General features: G+C 43.1%; 1 protein-coding gene across 1 annotated transcript in view; it reads left to right on the top strand.

The window, feature by feature from the left end:
- Nucleotides 1–19,331, top strand: part of LOC122941089 (alpha-2-macroglobulin-like protein 1) — a 179,359-nt gene that overhangs the window by 18,077 nt on the left and 141,951 nt on the right. Inside the window, 5 exon segments of the mRNA XM_044298085.1 lie at nt 11,361–11,381; nt 12,191–12,344; nt 12,437–12,521; nt 13,449–13,578; nt 15,213–15,336. Coding sequence (XP_044154020.1) covers nt 11,361–11,381; nt 12,191–12,344; nt 12,437–12,521; nt 13,449–13,578; nt 15,213–15,336 — 514 coding nt within the window.

The following is a 19,331-nucleotide window of genomic DNA, read 5'->3' as shown; positions in this document are numbered from 1 at the left end:
ACTTCGATTTTTGTCTCATCTGTCCACAGGACATTCTCCCAGAAGCTTTGTGGCTTGTCAACATGTAGTTTGGCATATTCCAGTCTTGCTTTTTTATGATTCGTTTTCAACAATGGTGTCCTCCTTGGTCGTCTCCCATGTAGTCCACTTTGGCTCAAACAACGACGGATGGTGCGATCTGACACTGATGTTCCTTGAGCATGAAGTTCACCTTGAATCTCTTTAGAAGTCTTTCTAGGCTCTTTTGTTACCATTCGGATTATCCGTCTCTTAGATTTGTCATCAATTTTCCTCCTGCGGCCACGTCCAGGGAGGTTGGCTACAGTCCCATGGATCTTAAACTTATGAATAATATGTGCAACTGTACTCACAGGAACATCTAGTTGCTTGGAGATGGTCTTATAGCCTTTACCTTTAACATGCTTGTCTATAATTTTCTTTCTGATCTCTTGAGACAGCTCTTTCCTTTGCTTCCTCTGGTCCATGTCGAGTGTGGTACACACCATATCACCAAACAACACAGTGATTACCTGGAGCCATATATATAGGCCCAATGGCTGATTACAAGGTTGTAGACACCTGTGATGCTAATTAGTGGACACACCTTGAATTAACATGTCCCTTTGGTCACATTATGTTCAGTGTTTTCTAGGGGTACCATCATTTTTGTCCATGCCTGTTTCATGAGTTTATTTTTTTACATAATTCTGTTGAAGCATGGTTGAAAAACAATGTCTGACTTTCATTGGTTAACATTTATAGAATTTTAATTTATTATTACTTTTGTCAGATTAAAGTTATTTCTGTGACCATTGTGACTTTTTCTTTCATTGACCAAAGGGTACCAACAATTTTGTCCACGTCTGTAGATATCTACAGAACCTGTTCTATTAAACGCTTATGCAAGTAGTGAAGAGGGTGTCAGCAGTAAGTTTGTGTTGACATCACTGATTAATTTACCCTTCCTCTGATCCGTCAGAACAATAAACCACAAAAAACGGATCCTGTCTGTGGAGCATACGCCTTCACTCGGTCAGCATTTGCTCAATAATCCATCAGTATTGCTAATGCCAAAAAAAAAACAGGAGTGGATCTAAAACAGAGATGACACGTGAATGGAATATTTACATGTCTTCTGTGTTTTGTACCCACTTCTGCTTTTGGCTACTAAATAATAAGCCAATTCTGATGGGACCATACAGGCCTTATAGCTGCTACACAGACAGGATCTGTTGTGCATCTCATTTTTTCTTCCTTCTGACAGATCAGAAGAAAGGTCAAATAAATGATGATGTCAGCCAAGCCAAAAGCCAAAATAGTGTAACAATCATGACGTGAGGAGTGTGGGAGCAGCATGAGAAGTCCACAGAGTGGCCCAATGACAGGGTCTGGAGGTGGCAGCAGTATGAGGAGGCCACCGAGTGGCACAATGACACAGTCTGGAGTAGGCAGCAGTATGAGGAGGCCACCGAGTGGCACAATGGCACAGTCTAGAGTTGGCAGCAGTATGAGGAGGCCACCGAGTGGCACAATGACACAGTCTGAAGTAGGCAGCAGTATGAGGAGGCCACCGAGTGGCACAATGGCACAGTCTGGAGTTGGCAGCAGTATGAGGAGGCCACCGAGTAGCACAATGACACAGTCTAGAGTTGGCAGCAGTTATAAGGAGATTACCGAGAGGCACAATGACCGAGTCTGGAGGTGGCAGCAGCATCAGGAGAAGGGCATCGAGTGGCACAATGACAGATTCTGGAGTTAGCAGCATCAGGAGAAGGCCACCAAGTGGCACAATGACAGAGTCTGGAGGTAGCAGCATTATGAGGAGGCCACTGAGTGGCACAATGACCGAGTCTGGAGGTGTCGGGAGCAGCAGCATTAGCATCAGGATAAGGCCACGAGTGGCACAATGACAGAGTATGGAGTTGGCAGCAGTATGAGGAGACCACAGACTGGCAATGTGGAGTTGGCGGCAGCATCAGCATCAGGAGAAGGCCATTGATTGGCACAATGACCGAGTCTGGAGTTGTAGGCAGCAGCAGCATCCGGAGAAGGCCACCGAGTGGCATAATGACCGAGTCTGGAGATGGCGGCAGCAGCAAAATCAGGAGAAGGCCACCGATTGGCACAACTACAGAGTATGGAGTTGGCAGCAGTATGAGGAGGCCAACAAGTGACACAATGACAGAGTCTGGAGGTTGAGGCAGCAGCATCACAAGAAGGCCACCGAATTGCACAACAACAGAGTATGGAGTTGGCAGCAGTATGAAGAGGCCAACGAGTAGCACAATGACTGAGTCTGGAGTTGGCAGCAGCATGAGTAGACCACCGAGTGGCACAATGACAGAGTGTGGAGGTAGCGACAGCATCAGGGTACCAGAGAGTGGCAAGGTGGATAAGGCAGCGGCAGAAACATCAGGATACCACACAGTGAAAAGGTGACATAGTGTGGAGATGGCAGCAGCGGCATCATCAGGACACCACAGAGTGGCAAGGTGACATAGTTTTGATAAGACAGCAGCAGAAGCAGCATCAGGGTACCACACAGTGGCAAGGTGACATAGTGTGGATAAGGCAGCAGCACCATCAGGATACTACAGAGTGGCAAGGTGACATAGTGTGGATATGGCAGCAGCAGATGCATCAGGAGAACATAGTGATCTGGTGACAGTGGGGCAGTGGGTGGCAATACCAGCATCCGCTGACGAAGGTGGGTGAAAGAAGGAGCACTTGGCATCAGATGTGTGGCATCAGGCGGGTGGCAGCATCAGAAAAGTAGCTGAGGCAGGTAGCCAGAAGAAACCAGTCTCTTTTGTCAAAGTGTTGGTGTGGCACCATGGATGATCTATTCTGATGCATCAGGAATTGGTGGGTGGAAATCTTGGCTGATCCACGCCTTATTCATCTTGACAAAGGTCAGTCTCTCCACATTTTGGATGGACAGGCGAGTTCTCCATGGGGTAACTATGGCCCCTGCCGCACTAAACACCAGCTCTGCCGCTTTTCCAGGGCAAATTCTCTTAGTTGCGGCCACAAATCCAGTTTGGCTACCCAGTAGACCAGCAGATATTCAGTGTGGGTTGCCAGGGTGCTGTCCAAGTATGCCACCACCTGCTGGTTCTGATTCTGCTCCAGGTCTACCTGCAGCTGCTGGTGAGTAGTTTCTTCACTTTGTGAGCGAAGAAAGCTACTCATCAGCGACTGTAGACTCAGGCTGCTGCTGATGGAGCTAGTACTGCTCCTGCCACCCCACCCCTCCCCAGCAGTCATGGCACAGGAACATGAGTGCAGGGGGCCCCACCGGTCAGACCTGCGAGAGGATGGATGATCGTGCAGATAGGCAGCGGCCAACTGACTACATAGGATATCTCTGTAGTAGTTCAGTTTGTCCTCCCTCTCAGTTGGTGTAAAAAAAGCCCCCATTCTAGACCGGATGCGAGGGTCCAACAAAGTGGAGAGCCAGAAGTCATCCCTCTGCCGAATGGTGACAATTTGGCTGTCACTACGCAAGCAAGTGAGCATTCATAGGGCCATTTTTGCAAGTGACTCAGAGAGGCTCCCTGCCTCTATCTCCACTGCATAATGCCACGGTGTGTCTGAGTCCTTTGTCTCATTTTCCTCATCGACCTGTAGCTCCTGTGGCTGCTCCTGCTTCTCCTGTCACCTGAGTAGAAAAACCACCCATTTCACTACACATTGCCTGTGCTCCAATGTCCTCCTCCCCCCTCCTCCTCTTCCAGTTCAGCCCCCACAGGGCTCATGTGGCCATGAGATCTAGGCACCACATCTCCAGTCCGCTGACCAGCCATTGTTACCAGCATCTGTTCCAGGACATGAAGCAGTGGAATGATGTCATTCATCCCGTAGTCCTGGCGACTGACAAATAACGTGGCGTCCTCAAAGGGCCTGAGCAAATGGCAGGTGTCACGTATGAGCTGCCACTGGCTGACATCGAAGTTACACAGGGGAGTATTCCTATCTGCTTGGATCATCAAGAAATCAGTGATGGCCTCCGTATAGTCGGTCCAACATATAGAGGGTGGAATTCAAACACGTGGAAACATCGCATATCAGAGTATGCTGGGGGATGCAGTTCTGCCGCTGCAGCTCAAGTAGGGAGTGCTTTGGTGTGTACGAGTGGCTGAAGTGCATGCAAAGTTTCCTGGGCATTTTTATGATGTCTTGCAGATAGGTGGAAGACTTTCGGAACCACTTGACAAGCAAATTGAACACGTATGCCAGGCAGGGTGCATGGATCAACCTTCCTTGACGCAACGCTGACACCGTGTTCTTTAAGTTGTCGGTCAACATGGTTCCAATTTTAAGTTGTCGCGGAGAAAGCCAGGATTCGATTTCTTGATGAATCACACTGACCAGTTCCTCCCCTGTGTGACTCCGTTCGCCAAGGCAAACCAGGTGCAGAACAACACGACACCGTTGTGCTCTGCACATGTGGTATGCTGGTCAGGCACTGTGACTTGTCCCAGTGGAGGCTGAGGACACGGTGGAGGATGAGGAGGCAGACATTGTCACAGGACCAACGGCGTGAGAACGTGGAGGCGGAAGCGGCATCATCTGGCCAAGTTGCTGGTGTGGCTGTGCAGGAACCACATTCACCCAGTGGGCCATAAAGGACATGTACTGTCCCTGACCGTAGTTTCAGCTCCACACGTCGGTGCTGCCGTCCACTTTGACAGACACCGACAGGGTCAAGGACTGGCCAACCTTCTGTTCTACATGTTTGTGCATGGATGTTACTGCCTTTTGGCAAAGAAATTATGGCTTGGGACTCTCCACCTCGGCTTGGCACAAGCCATCAGTTCTCTGAAAGGTGCAGAGTCCACCATTTGAAAAGAGAGGGACTGCAGCACTAGCAACTTGGACAGGAGCACGTTCAGCTTCTGTGCCGTTGGATGTGTGCACGCATACTGCTGTCTCTTGGCAATCGATTCGGTGATCGATTGCTGACGGAATGCGTGACGAGGAGTAGGAGGAGCAGGAGCATCTGGACCAGCAGAAGATGGGAATGACAGACAGCTCTCTTCAGCTGAGGTGGTGGAGCCTTGACTGGCTGAAACGAGGATGCATGCCAGTGGGTGATGTGGCAGTTGCTGCAGCAGGCTGGACCACCACATTGGAGCCACAGTTCTCCCAGCCACTGTATGGCGACTCTGCATATGTTGATGCAGGGCCGTAGTGCCAACATTGGCACCCTGGCCATGCTTCACTTTCTGCCCACATATTCTACATATGGCCACTTTCACCTCCTCCAGCGGCTTCACAAAAAACTGCCACACTGCCAAGTAGGTGATTTTCCCCCCAACAGTCTGCACTGACTGACTGCTACCGCCACTGCCTCCGTGAACCCCTGCAACACTACTTCCCGAGCAGGTCGGCTGCTGCGAAGCAGGTGGTCTACTCAGTGCCCGTTTGGCTCCCAACCTCCCACTGCTGCCTCCCTGCTGACTACCTGCCACCCTATAGATTTGCTGGCTCAAGGGCAAGCTGCCACCCTCAGCCCCTTCTGCACCTGGCTCCAAAGTACTCGATGATGATGAAGCCAATCGCAGTGTCTGCACGTCACTGATGTCCTCCACAACAGTCTCTGGGACAGGAGCCTGACCGCTCGCAAACCCCACCTCCCACGTCACTCTCCTCATTACTACTTGCCCGCCTAGCAGAGGAAGCGGCGGATGGCTCCTCTAGATCTTGGCTAGGTAGTAGCCGCTGACTGTCCTCTAATAGCTCTTCCTTGCTGTATAGAGTAGCTGAGCCCACAGCATGCAATTATTCTGTCGGTGATGGAACAGCAAAGGACAGAGGCAGGTGTCACGGATGATGTTGCAGATAGCTGGAACTTATAAATAAACATCCGACTGGCTTGATCCCAAACTAAGGAGCATATGGGTGAGCCCTATAAAACCCTAAGAGCTCTCCCTCACTGCTATGCCCATGCAAGGGTCTAAATGGTAGACGATTGCATGCCCACGTACCTAATACTGTGTGACACCTGAAAACCCTATAATAGTGAGGGGACACGACCACCGGCTCCCTGCACTTAATACGGACGGAGTCAGGGTCACCTAGAATCAAGTCAGCAAGGAAACGCAAATAAAGAAAAAGACTTATATTAGCAAACACCAGCAGCCTCCAGCAGTGAACACCTCATCCAGGAAGTAGTATAAACTGCAAAGTGAGGCAGTAAGGGAGGGAATATAAAGGGAGACAATTAGTCTAAATAGGTGACACCTGGGAGAAGGAAAGGAGATGACAAAGTGAAACCAAAACAAAGAACGTTATGCAAGAGGTAGAGAAGAATGTCTGCCAGACCTTATCACAGAACTGGCGGTGACAGCAGGTTAAGGACAGGAGAGGGCAAAGGGTCTGCTCCTGTGTCATGCCAACTAAGGTTTGTGTCTGACGAACCCACCGACTGTTGGCTGGGGGTGTCTGATTATGTGGATAACCGAGTAAACCGATCAAGAACCGCTGGGTTGCTTGTCAAGACATGACAGCTAGATGACACCGGGAGCTCAAGCCTCTCACTGCGACTCTTGCTGCCACGACCCCTTACTATGCTGCGACCTATGCCTGCGCCAGAAACATTTAGGCCTCTGCCACTCCTCTGTGCATGGCCTGGCACTTCTCTGCCTCACATACTTTTAGCTAAACTAAATATATTAAATGCAAATTAAAACACCCCAAAAAGCGACAAATATATTTCTCTTGTTGTACTAAAATAGTCCACTATACGATTTCACCCAAAAATAATTGCAGAAGTGAACTGAGAATATATTTTTCTTGTAGTACTGAACCCCCCCCCCTATAAGCTTTCACCAGAAAAAACTTAAGCAGTGAAGTGCGCATATATTTTACTTGTTGTTACAGAAATACGCCCCTATACGCTTTCAACAAGAAAAAATTAAGCAGTGAAGTGTGTACAGATTTTATCTTTTTGTTACAGAAAAATGTCCCTATAAGCTTTCACCCGGAAAAAAATTAAGCTGTGAAGTGTGTATAGAATTTTCTTTTTGTTACTGAAATAGGCAACCAAACACTTTCACCATGAAAAAATTAAGCAGTGAAGTGTGTATATATTTTTATTTTTGTTACAGAAAAATGCCCCTATATGCTTTCACCAGTAAAAAATGAAGCAGTGAAGTGCGTATAAATTTTTCTTGTTGTTTCAGAAATATCCCCCTATACACTTTCACCAGGAAAAAAATAAGCAGTAAAGTGTGCATAGATTTTTCTTTTTGTTAAAGAAAAATGCCCCTATATGCTTTGACCAGGAACAATTAAGCAGAAAAGTGTGTATAGATTTTTCTTGTTGTTACAGAAAAATAGACCTATACGCTTTCACGAGGAAAAAAAAATAAGCAGTGAAGTGTGTATAGATTTTTCTTTTTGTTACAGAAAAATGCCCCTATGAGCTTTTACCAGGAAAAAATTAAGCAGTTAAGTGAGTATAGATTTTTCTTGTTTCAGAAATACGCCCCTATACGCTTTCACCAGGGAAAAATTAAGCAGTGAAATGTGTATAGATTTTTCTCTTTGTTACAGAAAAATGCCCCTATACGCTTTGACCAGGAAAAAATAAAGCAGTGAAGTGCATATAGATTTTTCTTTTTGTTACAGAAAACTGGCCCTATATGCTGTCACGAGGAAAAAATTTAGCAGTGAAGTGTGTATAGATTTTTCTTTTTGTTACTGAAATAGGCCACCAAACGCTTTCACCAGGAAAACATTAAGCAGTGAACTGCGTATAGAATTTTTTTTTGTTACTGAAATAGGCAACCAAACGCTTTCACGAGGAAAAAATTAAGCAGTGAAGTGCGTATATATTTTTCTTGTTGATACAGAAATACGCCCATATACACTTTCACCAGAAAAAAATTAAGCAGTGAAGTGCGTATATATTTTACTTGTCGATACAGAAATACGCCCATATGCGCTTTCACAAGGAAAAAATTAAGCGGTGAAGTGTGCACATATTTTTCTTTTTTTTTACAGAAAAATGCCCCTATATGCTTTCACCAGGAAACAAATTAAGCAGTGAAGTGTGTATAGCTTTTTCTTTTGTTACTGAAATAGGCAACCAAACGCTTTTACGAGGAAAAATCTAAGCAGTGAAGTGCGTATATATTTTTCTTGTTGATACAGAAATACACCCATATACGCTTTCACAAGGAAAAAATTAAGCGGTGAAGTGTGCACATATTTTTCTATTTTTTTTTTTACAGAAAAATGCCCCTATATACTTTCACCAGGAAAAAATTAAGCAATGAAGTGTGTATAGATTTTTCTTTTTGTTACAGAAAAATGCCCCTTTACGCTTTCACGAGGAAACAAATTAAGCAGTGAAGTGCGTATAGATTTTTATTTTGTTACTGAAATAGGCAACCAAATGCTTTCACTAGGAAAACATTCAAGTGAAGTGCATATAGAATTTTTTTTTTACTGAAATAGGTAACCAAATGCTTTCACGAGGAAAAAATTAGGCAGTGAAGTGCTTATATATTTTTCTTGTTGACACAGAAATATGCCCATATACACTTTCACAATGAAAAAATTAAGCAGTGAAGTGTGTATAGAATTTTCTTTTTGTTACAGAAAAATGCCACTATACGCTTTGACCAGGAAAAAATTTAGCAGTGAAGTGGGTATAGATTTTTCTTTTTGTTACAGAAATACACCCCTATACGCTTTGACCAGGGAAAAATTAAACAGTGAAATGTGTATAGATTTTTCTTTTTGCTACAGAAAAATGCCCCTATACGCTTTGACCAGGAAAAAATTAAGCAGTAAAATGCATATAAATTTTTCTTTTTGTTACTGAAATAGGCAACCAAACGCTATCACTAGGAAAACATTAAGCATTGAAGTGCGTATAGAATTATTTTTTTTACTGAAATAGGCAACCAAATGCTTTCACGAGGAAAAAATTAAGCAGTGAAGTGAGTATATATTTTTCTTGTTGATACAGAAATATGCCCCTATACGCTTTCATCAGAAAAAACTGCAACAATGCAGTGCATATATTTTTTTATTTTTTTACTGAAATACGCCCCTATACGCTTTCACCAGAAAATAACTTAGAGTGAACTGCGTATATATTTTTCTTGTAGGACTGAAATACTCCCCTATACGCTTTCACCAGAAAGAACTGCAACAGTGCAGTACGTATATATTTTTCTTTTTCTAATGAAATACGCTCCTATACGCTTTCACCAGAAACTTCTTAAACAATGAACTGTGTAAATATTTTTCTTTTTCTACAGATATAAGCCACTAAAGGCTTTTCAACATAGCACTTGCATCCCAAGAATAAAGAGCTGGAATGACAGAGCTGTATAATGGCTATTTGGATCCCCAAATATTCTTTCCCTGCACTTGCAAACCGCTTTTCTTTCACTGTCCCTAGCGTCTTCTGACGTCTCTCCCTGCACTAAGATGCTGTGGAATGATTCCTCCATATCCTTTCCCCAATCATTTTCTTCTTTTTTTTTTTTACAATCAAGTTTTTCCAATTGCTGTCCCTAGCGCCTTCTCACCTCTATCCCTGCACTCAGAACGCTGGAAAATGGCAGAATCAAAAATGGCTACCGTATTTATAGGGCTGTGACATTACAGTGCTGACTGGCTGCTGATTGGCTGCATGCATGCATGTCAATATGGGTGATCCCGCCTTCCCAGGGTTCCTTGCCCCATGTCCTCAGTCCTCACACGTGTAGCTGCCATTGTAGAAAAAATTTGATTTGTTACCACGAAGCACAAAGAAATTCACATTCGTTGCGAATCGAATTTTCCCTGAAATTCGGATCGAATTCCACTTCGTCAGCTTCGATTCGCTCATCTCTAATGATGACTGCATTTCCTGTTTTATATTCTATCCATGCTGTTCTGGAAATTTTGTACCAGATTTACTAACATGTCTTTGGTTAGAATATGTCTAAAACTGGCACAATTTTGATGCAATTTGGTGCAATTAGGATTTTTTAAACTTTTTATGACTTGTTTGAAAATGGAGACTGGCTTAGTGGAAAACAAGTGGGACTTCAGGAAAAGGGAGCATGACATATTCCAACTAATATTTCATAGGGAGTCAGAGAAAAGTGCCTATCCCAGCACCACATATATAATCCAGGCTGAGCCATTGTGATACATCTGGTGCCGGTCTAGACAGCCTGTTTAAGTTTCCACCATCTGTAGGATTTATAAATGTTGCCCAAATCACCAAATGCAAAATTTTCTGCATCCTATCTTGCCTTGAATAGATACAGTTCTTTGTTTGTGTGGGGACTTAAATGGTGATTTGGTTCTGCAGAAATTCTCCATGACTGCACAGTCCCTAATAGAAATCAACATTAGGGGGCACTGACGTCCTCAAATTGCGGATCCGTAAAACATGGATGCCGTCTGTGTGCGTTCCGCAATTTGCGGAATGGACCGGGCGGCAGATTATAGAAATTGCTATTGTTGTCCGCAATTGCATGCAAGAATAGAACATGCTCATGCATCTTTTTTTGTGGGGCCAATAAAGCACACGGCGTGCTGTCCGCATCTTTTGCGGCCCCTTTGAAATAAATGGGTCTGCACCCATTCCACAAAATTGCGGAACGGATGCAGACTCATTCATACGGTCGCGTGAATAAGCACTTATACTGTAGGCCAGGGATGGCCAACCTGCAGCTCTCCAACTGTTGCAAAACTCCAACTCCCAGCATGCCCAGACTACCTACAGCTATAAGCCTAGAGCAGGACATGGGGGGAGTTGGTGCATCTCAAGAGGCCATGGGCCTGAAAATAAAATCTAGCCAGCTATCAAATCGTGTACATTTCAGGTTTATTTAGCAGCATTCTGGCATAAGTAATGTTCAATCCTCACATGGATCCAGATATCTCCCCATTTATTGCTCCAATTGCTCTATTAGATGTATTTTAAATTGACAGCTCAGGAGGTGTGTCCTTTCTGCTACAGATACAGGGGGGGGGGGGTATTTTCTGCTGCAGCATTTTCCCTATCACAGCTTAGGAGGCGGTTGAAGGAAGCAATTGAGTGCATTCTTTCACCTCAAGTAGGTGGGCAGAGAAATAAGATATAATAAAAAAAACAGCAGGTGGCGCTATACAGATACATTTTATTAAAAAACTCAGTGGCTATGCTAAATATTTAATTACATGAAATTACTAAAGTATTCAGATCCAGATGCTAGTTTGAAAACTGCTGACTATCTTTCGTGGGACAACTTCTTTAATATATAGTCCTCAAAACACTGTGCATGACATTTAATAATTGCAAATAGAATAACTGTGTACTTTTAACACTATTCATTTTATTTATCATTATTTTTCTTTTTCAGCTTCCACTTGTAGAATTACAGGTAATCAAAATTAAAATTGTATTAACTCTATAACAGGTAGAAATACATTTACAATTATAAATGGACACTTGGTGGTGAGAAATGCATTGATAGTTCATCAGAATAGATCGATTTGTTTGCAGTAGGGCTCTGTTCACACCGAAGCAATGTTTTCTGAGCCATGACAGGCATGACAAATCTGTTATCAAACAGATGCCATTGATGGTAGCCATCATGTTTCCAGTGTTTTTGACAGCAGGAATCAGGGGCAGTGATCTAGAGGTTAAGGGACCAATATACTGTTTTTGCAGAGGTTCCTCTAGTACCAATGTCCACCTCTGGCTAAAGTAACACGGCTGACTTGTCACTGGAAACCTGACCAGACAGAAGCCAGTGTTATTTTGATCCGAGCCTAAGGAAGCAGCAACAAGGTCTAACACTTATTGTTTTTAAAGGTTTGTCCAACCCCAAAAAAACTGTTTTCAGTAATGTGCAAATTCAAAATTTAGACAAAAAATATGTACTAAAATACTTTCATTTTCTATTCACTGGATGCCCAGTTTTTGCCATGGTCTTGGAAGTGGAGCTTTGGCTGTAAGAAAGTTCTCCACTTGTGTCAGAATGTTACTGGTTACTGTGAAAGCTTCACTTCCAGAACCATGAAAAAGAGTTTATCATTTAGAAAACTGAAGCATACTATTTTTTTAGTCATTTGCATTTGCACACCACTGATCTTTTTTTCTAGATGGTCATTTACAAACAATACGCCATAGGGATGAGCATCAAGATGGTGTTTTAACAATACCGAGATATCTCTTTTCCACTTATAGGACCCAAGAAAGAACAGGATCGGTCAGTTCTTGAACGTCAGTCTTACCCAGGGAATAGCTGACCTATCTTATTCTCTTTCCCCTGAACCCCAATTTGGGGAATATTCCATTCGGGTAAATCAAAAGGTTCATACCTTCAACGTGGAAGAATATGGTGAGGAACGTTATAAAGTCATCTAAACAGGTTATTACTCTGCAACATTATGCTTGTTACTAGCCTTTTTATTTTTTGTCTTTATGATATAGTGCTGCCAAAGTTTGAAGTCATCCTTGAGCTGCCGACCAATATACTTAAAAGTACTCAGGCATTTCCAGTAAAGACATGTGGCAGGTAAGGGTATCTGCTTTATAAATTATAGTTGATCTAAATAGACATAGATTTTAAAGATAAACTTTTGGTTGTCTGCATTCACCTCTAGAGAAGTTTGAAGCTAACTGCCTAGTGTTATAGATTGGTAAAAAAAAATAATAGACTGCATGGGCTCTAAAGTCAGGTCTAAAAAGATGTGCCTTCTGTTAAACCATTGGGGCACATCATTGTGTCCAAGCAACGGTCTACTGGAGGATCCTATGATACTCTTATGAGCGAGTCTGACACTGGACATTTAAAAATAAATAAATAGAAAAAACTGTAAAACATGGATGCAAATACATGCCATAAATAAACCCTGGTAAGTACAGCAAGAAAGTTTTTAGGCAACTACCATCAATGGCACTCAGAATTGATCTTCTATGTGGGTGGTTTATTTACAGAAAGATGCTGTGTAAATTGGGGATAATCTCAAAGAGGTGATCTTCTGGGGAGGTTCCAGTGTACATAATATTACAACTACCATGGAACCTCTCCAAAAGAACACTTGCTTGAGAAGGTCTGAGTCTACCATCCTGCCTAAGCCAGTTTTCAGCTGTAAAAAAGGTTGAAACTCCAGTTTTGCAACTTTTCAAATGTCATTGCACCTAAATCTAGACACAAGTGGCGTTTCTAAGTCATCCTCGCCACTTACCAAAATGGCGGCAGTAGCATGGGTGGGGCCATCAGCCCCAGAAGGTTTACCATCATTTAAGCCAAAAAACACAATCAACTCTAGCTATGAGCTGGTTAAGATTTTAGTTTACGTGCATGGATTGTTGGAGGGTGCTCAGGGGATATCCAAGACTGGCATAAAATGCTAGTATTTGATAAATTCCCCCTAAATGGAATGTTTCCCCAAATTATTCTTTCATTTTTTTATTGTTATGTAGTTGTTTTCTCTTCCAGGTACACATACGGGAAACCAGTTCAGGGCACTTATAAGGGTAGCTTATGTCAAAAAGTAGTAAGAATGCCCTACCTGTTTGGACCTCCAAATGTTAGTCCCCCCGGCACCTGTGTTAACTTCAATGGAAAGGTAAGATCTTTAATAGCTTGTAAACCACATACAGATATTTTTTTAATAAATTGTGTAAATATAGATTTCAGCACAAAATCCTTTATTACACAACACTCGTTATGATCTATAGTTATTCTCTTAAACTCTGTCTACTGTGGTAATGTGAACAGTGCTGGAAGGTGTGTTGTCCCACTTCAGGTACCTCAGATGGGTGAGACAGATAAAATCCAGAGAGTGACAGTAGTCTCAGCAAAGCATAGTTTGCTGAGACATTTCTGTATACATTTTCTGGGCTGGATTTTACTTGGACTGGTGGCTAGGCTTGGTAGAGGGAGTTCCCAGTCCACACCCTTCCAGTACGGATTTTCCTTTCTACCTTAGGTGATCACAGGTGAGGCCTGCTGTAATCAGGCTTGCATAAAGCACCTCAGAGTAGGTCAGTCTGAGGAGGGAGAGCAAGACTGTTTTGTGAGGCAGAGGCTCTGTGTGTGGTCTCAGACAAGAGGACTGAGGGGCCACAAGGCTTTGAATAGCTTGAGGTTTGGAGGACCTAGCGACTCCTATAGAACGAGGGTTGCACGCCCAGCATCTGGAGGACTACTGGGCCACACTCCCCCAAAAGGTACTGGAGTTGCCACAGCCTGGAGGCTGCGGTATTGATGTTGGCTGAGGAAAGCCGCATATAATGTCCATGTGCGAACTGTGCTCTATGAGTGAGGTAGGGACGTATTTTGTTTAGGTAGCGCCTAAACGGGTAGGAGTTTATTTGTGTTTTAAGTGTTGGCGGATTGGGAACCTCACCCCACCCAGTGATGTATAACTGGACTATCCTTTATAAGAACACTGTCAAAATAAATGCACAGTTTGGACATGAAAATCCGTTGTCTGGTGAGATATCTGTGAGTGTGACCCCCTGAAAAGTGACGATTCCTTACACTACCTTAATAACCAATTAATGCTATATCCATCCAACAGAGTAAAAATGAAGCAATTTCATAAACAGTCAATTAAAAATCTCCTATTATTTTATGTCTACAGCTCCTATGTTGTCCAATACATCTCTATGGTAACAGACTACAAATAAACCCTGTGCATTCTGCTCTTGCAGTCATGCTGCCATCCAGCCATCCATTTTTACCCTACTTCTTGCTACATGCTTAATAAAAAGAAGTAAAGAACAGATGAAAGAGAGTATGACTGTAGGGTCAGACTACACAGGGTTTGTTTGTTGTCTGTTACCATGGAGATGCCTAGGACTGCATATTAGGCATAGATTTGTAAAGTTCCTTAAATTTTCATTCCAGGTGCTTTATGACAATAAAAATGGGCTGTAAGTTTACCCTTTAAGTTCTCCATCATACATTCCCAATTTTACACTTTATTGACTGTAGAGATTATTGATATGGCTGGGTACCAATGTCCAGTCATTCAGTAGTGCTATGTCATCCTTGGTTTTACTAGTATGTTGCATATTACAGTACCATATCTGCTGTTTTCTACATCTAGAGAGTTACAGGCAGAGACAAATGTAACCCCCTGAGCAATTGCCAGTGTATTGATATAGGATCATTCTCCTCCATGACCATTACTATTTTTATGTATGTTATATCAATAGTTTTGTCTTATACATGATTAAAATCTGTCTTTTTTAGTTGGATCGTCTGGGTTGCTCCACAAACACTATGAATCCTTCCAGTTTTCAATTATCCAGTGACACATATATATACAGGCCAATAACACTGGAAGGAACTGTTACTATTACAGAAGAGGGGACAGGTGAGCACTCAATTTACTACAACGCAGAAATACTTATTATGGTCCAGGAACGTAATGATCTTTCAAAGCTATCACAACTTCTGAGCACCTTATAACAGCAAGGGTATAGCTAATAGGGTAGTAATCACCAGGGCAGCTAAAGGTTGCTACTTGTGCTCAGGTGAGGTGCAGCTAATGATCCCTGGACACATTGAGAGGCTGAGAATGCAGGAGGAGGGAGAGGCAATGGAAGACAATAATAAGTGTAAGAGTAGAGTCCAGAAGTCAAGTCACTTAGTGTAGCTCCTTGTCTTGTGACAGAATATTGCTTCTCTTTATATTATATAGAGCTTCTTCCTCAACAGATCTTTTTGTTCTCTCTGTTTTATGCCTTGCTTTAATATTTGTGTGGTCTGCAGGTTCACAGGAGTGTGTCCTCTACTGAGCAGCGAAGTTATCATGACACATGAAATTTTAATATAAAAAAATGGCAAATCTGCTAACACCCAAATTAGTAATGGGTACATTGGTCCAAAATAATTCACATAAGGCAACCTTTAGACTTTTTAATGTGAAGAAATTATCTGGATTGTGAGTTATATTTGACCTTTTTGACCTTTAAGAGCACACACATATGCTGTGGCAACTGCACATGAACAAAACCTTGCCCACCTATAGTGTCCAACAGCTGCACAATTTTGTGGGTAAAACTAAGGTATTATCTTCAAAATCATGCAGCCATTGACATCCTTGTAACTGCAGCGGACCGGACCCCAAGGGCAGTATGTGAGTGCACAGTGGGCTGATGGGGGTAGTAGTCGTACTCACGGTTTTGAAGATCCCTGGGTGGGCATGCAGTGATGAGGAAGACAGCACTAAATCCTCCAGGGCACTCTCTATTGCAGGGAACACCAGCCAGATGGAAGTTGAGGTGCCCTTGATGGTAATGGGTACGCTTATGGTGCTTTGGTGGCTGGGCCCCTGTGTTGTTCGTTGCACCCGCAGCGTTAGGTGCAGTTAGGAGATGAAGTGGAATAAGGAGACCAAGTTTCTTAATAAAACTCCCAGTACTGTACTGAAGCTGATCCAAAGGTCATCAATGTGCACAAAAGTCATTTACAGCAAGGCAGCTTTTACAGTGATTCAGATTAGTTCCCAGAAGTTAAGCCATGGTGTAAAGAACCAGTGTGGAGATTCTGAGTCTAATAATAGGTTTTCAATAGACGGTGTTGGTTCAACTGGATCAGGTGACTTTTCTGACCATTGTTCTATAGCTGGAGCTTCTTCTTGAATAATTTATTTCAAACACAACTTGAGACAGTTGCGATGCACTATTTGTGGTGCTCTGTTCTCTTTGGTGATTTCGGAGATATCAGTCTTAAGATTAGAAATAGCTGTGATGACTAGTGATGGCGGAACATCGGCCAGGATGGTTCGCGAAAGCAAACGTGATCAAATGTTCACGAAATGCAAGTTCGCTGAAGGCCCTTGAAAACCTCCAGGTCATATTTGCAGCCACCAAATACTTACTAGTAGTGCACAAATAGTCTCACAACATGGACAGGGGGGATCAATGACAAAAATTCCCACAAAAAATATGTATTTTAATCAGGGGCCATTGTTATGCGTCTTAAAGGGAAATTCTAAAAAATGTGCCCTGCTGGAGCCTAGAAGAATTTTATTTTAGGCATTAGGCATTCACCTGACCTAAAAACAAGTGATTATGTGGCTCGAGGTGCATTATGCGTTTAATAGATACAATTTTTACTGTAGCCCACTGAAGTACAGGCCCCAAACAGTAGGCATTCAATGTACAGAACAGATCAAGTGATTATGTGGCCTGAGGTATATTAGACGGTTATTGGATATCAATTTTACTGCAGGCCAGTGGACTACAGGCTCCAAAAATTATTTATTCACAGTACAGAAAATTATTAATGTGGGTGGAGGCACATTAGGCGGTCACCGTATAACAATTTTACTGTTGGCCAGTTAGATTACAGGCCACAAAAATTATACATACACCGTACAGAAAAGAACACGTGATTATGTGGTTGGAAGTACATTAGGCGGTCACCATATAACAATTTTACTGTTGGCTAGTTAGATTACAGGCCCCAAAATTATGTATTCACCGTACAGAAAAGATCAAGTGATTATGTGGATGGAGGTTTATTAGACGGTCATTGGATATCAATTTTACTGCAGGCCAGTGGAGTACAGGCCCTAAACATTAGGCATTTACCGTACAGAAAAGATCAAGTGATTATGTGGCTGGAGATATATTAGACGATCATTGGATAGCGATTTTATTGAAGTCCAGTACAAATACATGTCAAATTCATATGTTTAAAAGAACTAAAAATATAAAATTGGATTAAAAACATGGCTAACGAAATCCCCTCTCTTGAATAAACCCCAAATGATAATAGGTGAAATTCGATAAAACGTGGTCGTCACAGGTGTTGAATCCCACTGAGGCCCCAACAATTAGGCATTCACCGTACAGAAAAGATCAAGTGATTATGTGGCTGGAGGTATATTAGACAGTCATTAGATAAAAATTATACTGCAGGCCAGTGTAGTACAGGCCCCAAACATTAGGCATTCACAGGACAGAAAAGAACAAGTGTGTCACGAGTTGGAGGTCCCAGGAGAGACCACCGCGTCGTCAAGCAATAAACAAACGGAAATCAGGTACAGACACACAAGAGTTTATTGCACAAAACAAAAACCAGGGAAGGCAGCACAGACAAAACATGAGCTCTATGTACCGTCAGCACAGTGGGAGCAAACCCCCACTGCGCCACTGTCTAGTAATACTCCAGAGGGGCGTGACTAAGCAACTCCTGGTATTCACTAGGGCCCCAGATGGTAGGGTTAGACTTTGCCGCAGGGAGTTGCCAGGGTCCACTCTAGAGTGTGAACTAGACAGTGACAACAGGAGCAAACGGACAACAGGTACCTGAAGGTACCAACAGTACATAGGCAAACATAAACAGGCAAATACAAATAACAACTAAAAACACAAGCAGGAGTTCACGCAAGGGAACAGGAGTGGAAATGAGCAGAGAAGGACTAGCTCCACCAGTGGTATACTGCGTGGCCTTGCCCATAGCACTCTGCAGCAAGGCATGCTGCAGCAAGGGCTTGCTGAACAGAGAAATATAAATACACAAGGTAACTCAAACATAACAGGCAGAACAGATAACAAAACACAGAAAAGAAGACGGGAATGAACAAGTAGGAAACCCATAGAGCACAGACAGACACGGATCCCATGGGTCAGCAGCATGGGAGAGTGAGTACAAACAAGGAGCAGGACAAGACAACACACACCAGGAGAGCTGACACAGAACTGAGGACTGAGTTGTTAATCTGGATAGCTTAAGACAGGTGGTTCGGTCAACTTCTTCTTCAGGAGTTGGAAAGCAATATCTCTGTCTTCATTCCATTCAATTGGTATCTGGGCTTTCTGGTGCTTTTTGGGATGTCCTCTCAGGAGTTATTGTATCGGTTCAGCAATCTGGGCAAAGTGAGGGATGAAATGTCAGTAGAATCCTGCAAAACTAAGAAAACTTCTCACTTCTTTTACTGTGGTAGGTGTAGGCCAATTCTGGACTGCAGCTATCTTCTCTGGATCTGGCTTGACACCTTCAGAACTAACAACATGTCCCAGGTACTTGGCTTCTGGTTTTAGTAGGTAGCAATTAGAGGGTTTGATCTTGAGTTCATGCTTGATGAGGACTTGAAAAACTTCTGCAAGATGTTTTAAGTGGTCTTCATAGGATTTAGAGTAGATGAGTAGCTGCCTAAACAGCGTTCCATTAGTCTTTGGAAAGTTCCAGGTGCATTGCAAAGTCCAAAGGGCATGTAGTTGGGCCTCCATTATATCCAAGGAATGCAGGTACCAACATGCATGCCGGGCCCACTCCACACCACTCCTGGTGTCAAATGGCCACCAAAGAATGCAATGAGAGTCCATAACTATATCTCTCCTGGTGCCAAATGGCTTT

Source organism: Bufo gargarizans, chromosome 6 (genome assembly GCF_014858855.1).
Source record: "Bufo gargarizans isolate SCDJY-AF-19 chromosome 6, ASM1485885v1, whole genome shotgun sequence".
NCBI classification, from domain to species: Eukaryota; Metazoa; Chordata; class Amphibia; order Anura; family Bufonidae; genus Bufo; species Bufo gargarizans.
The sequence above is the reverse complement of the archived record's forward strand: the minus strand, read 5'-3'. Positions and strand labels throughout refer to the sequence as shown.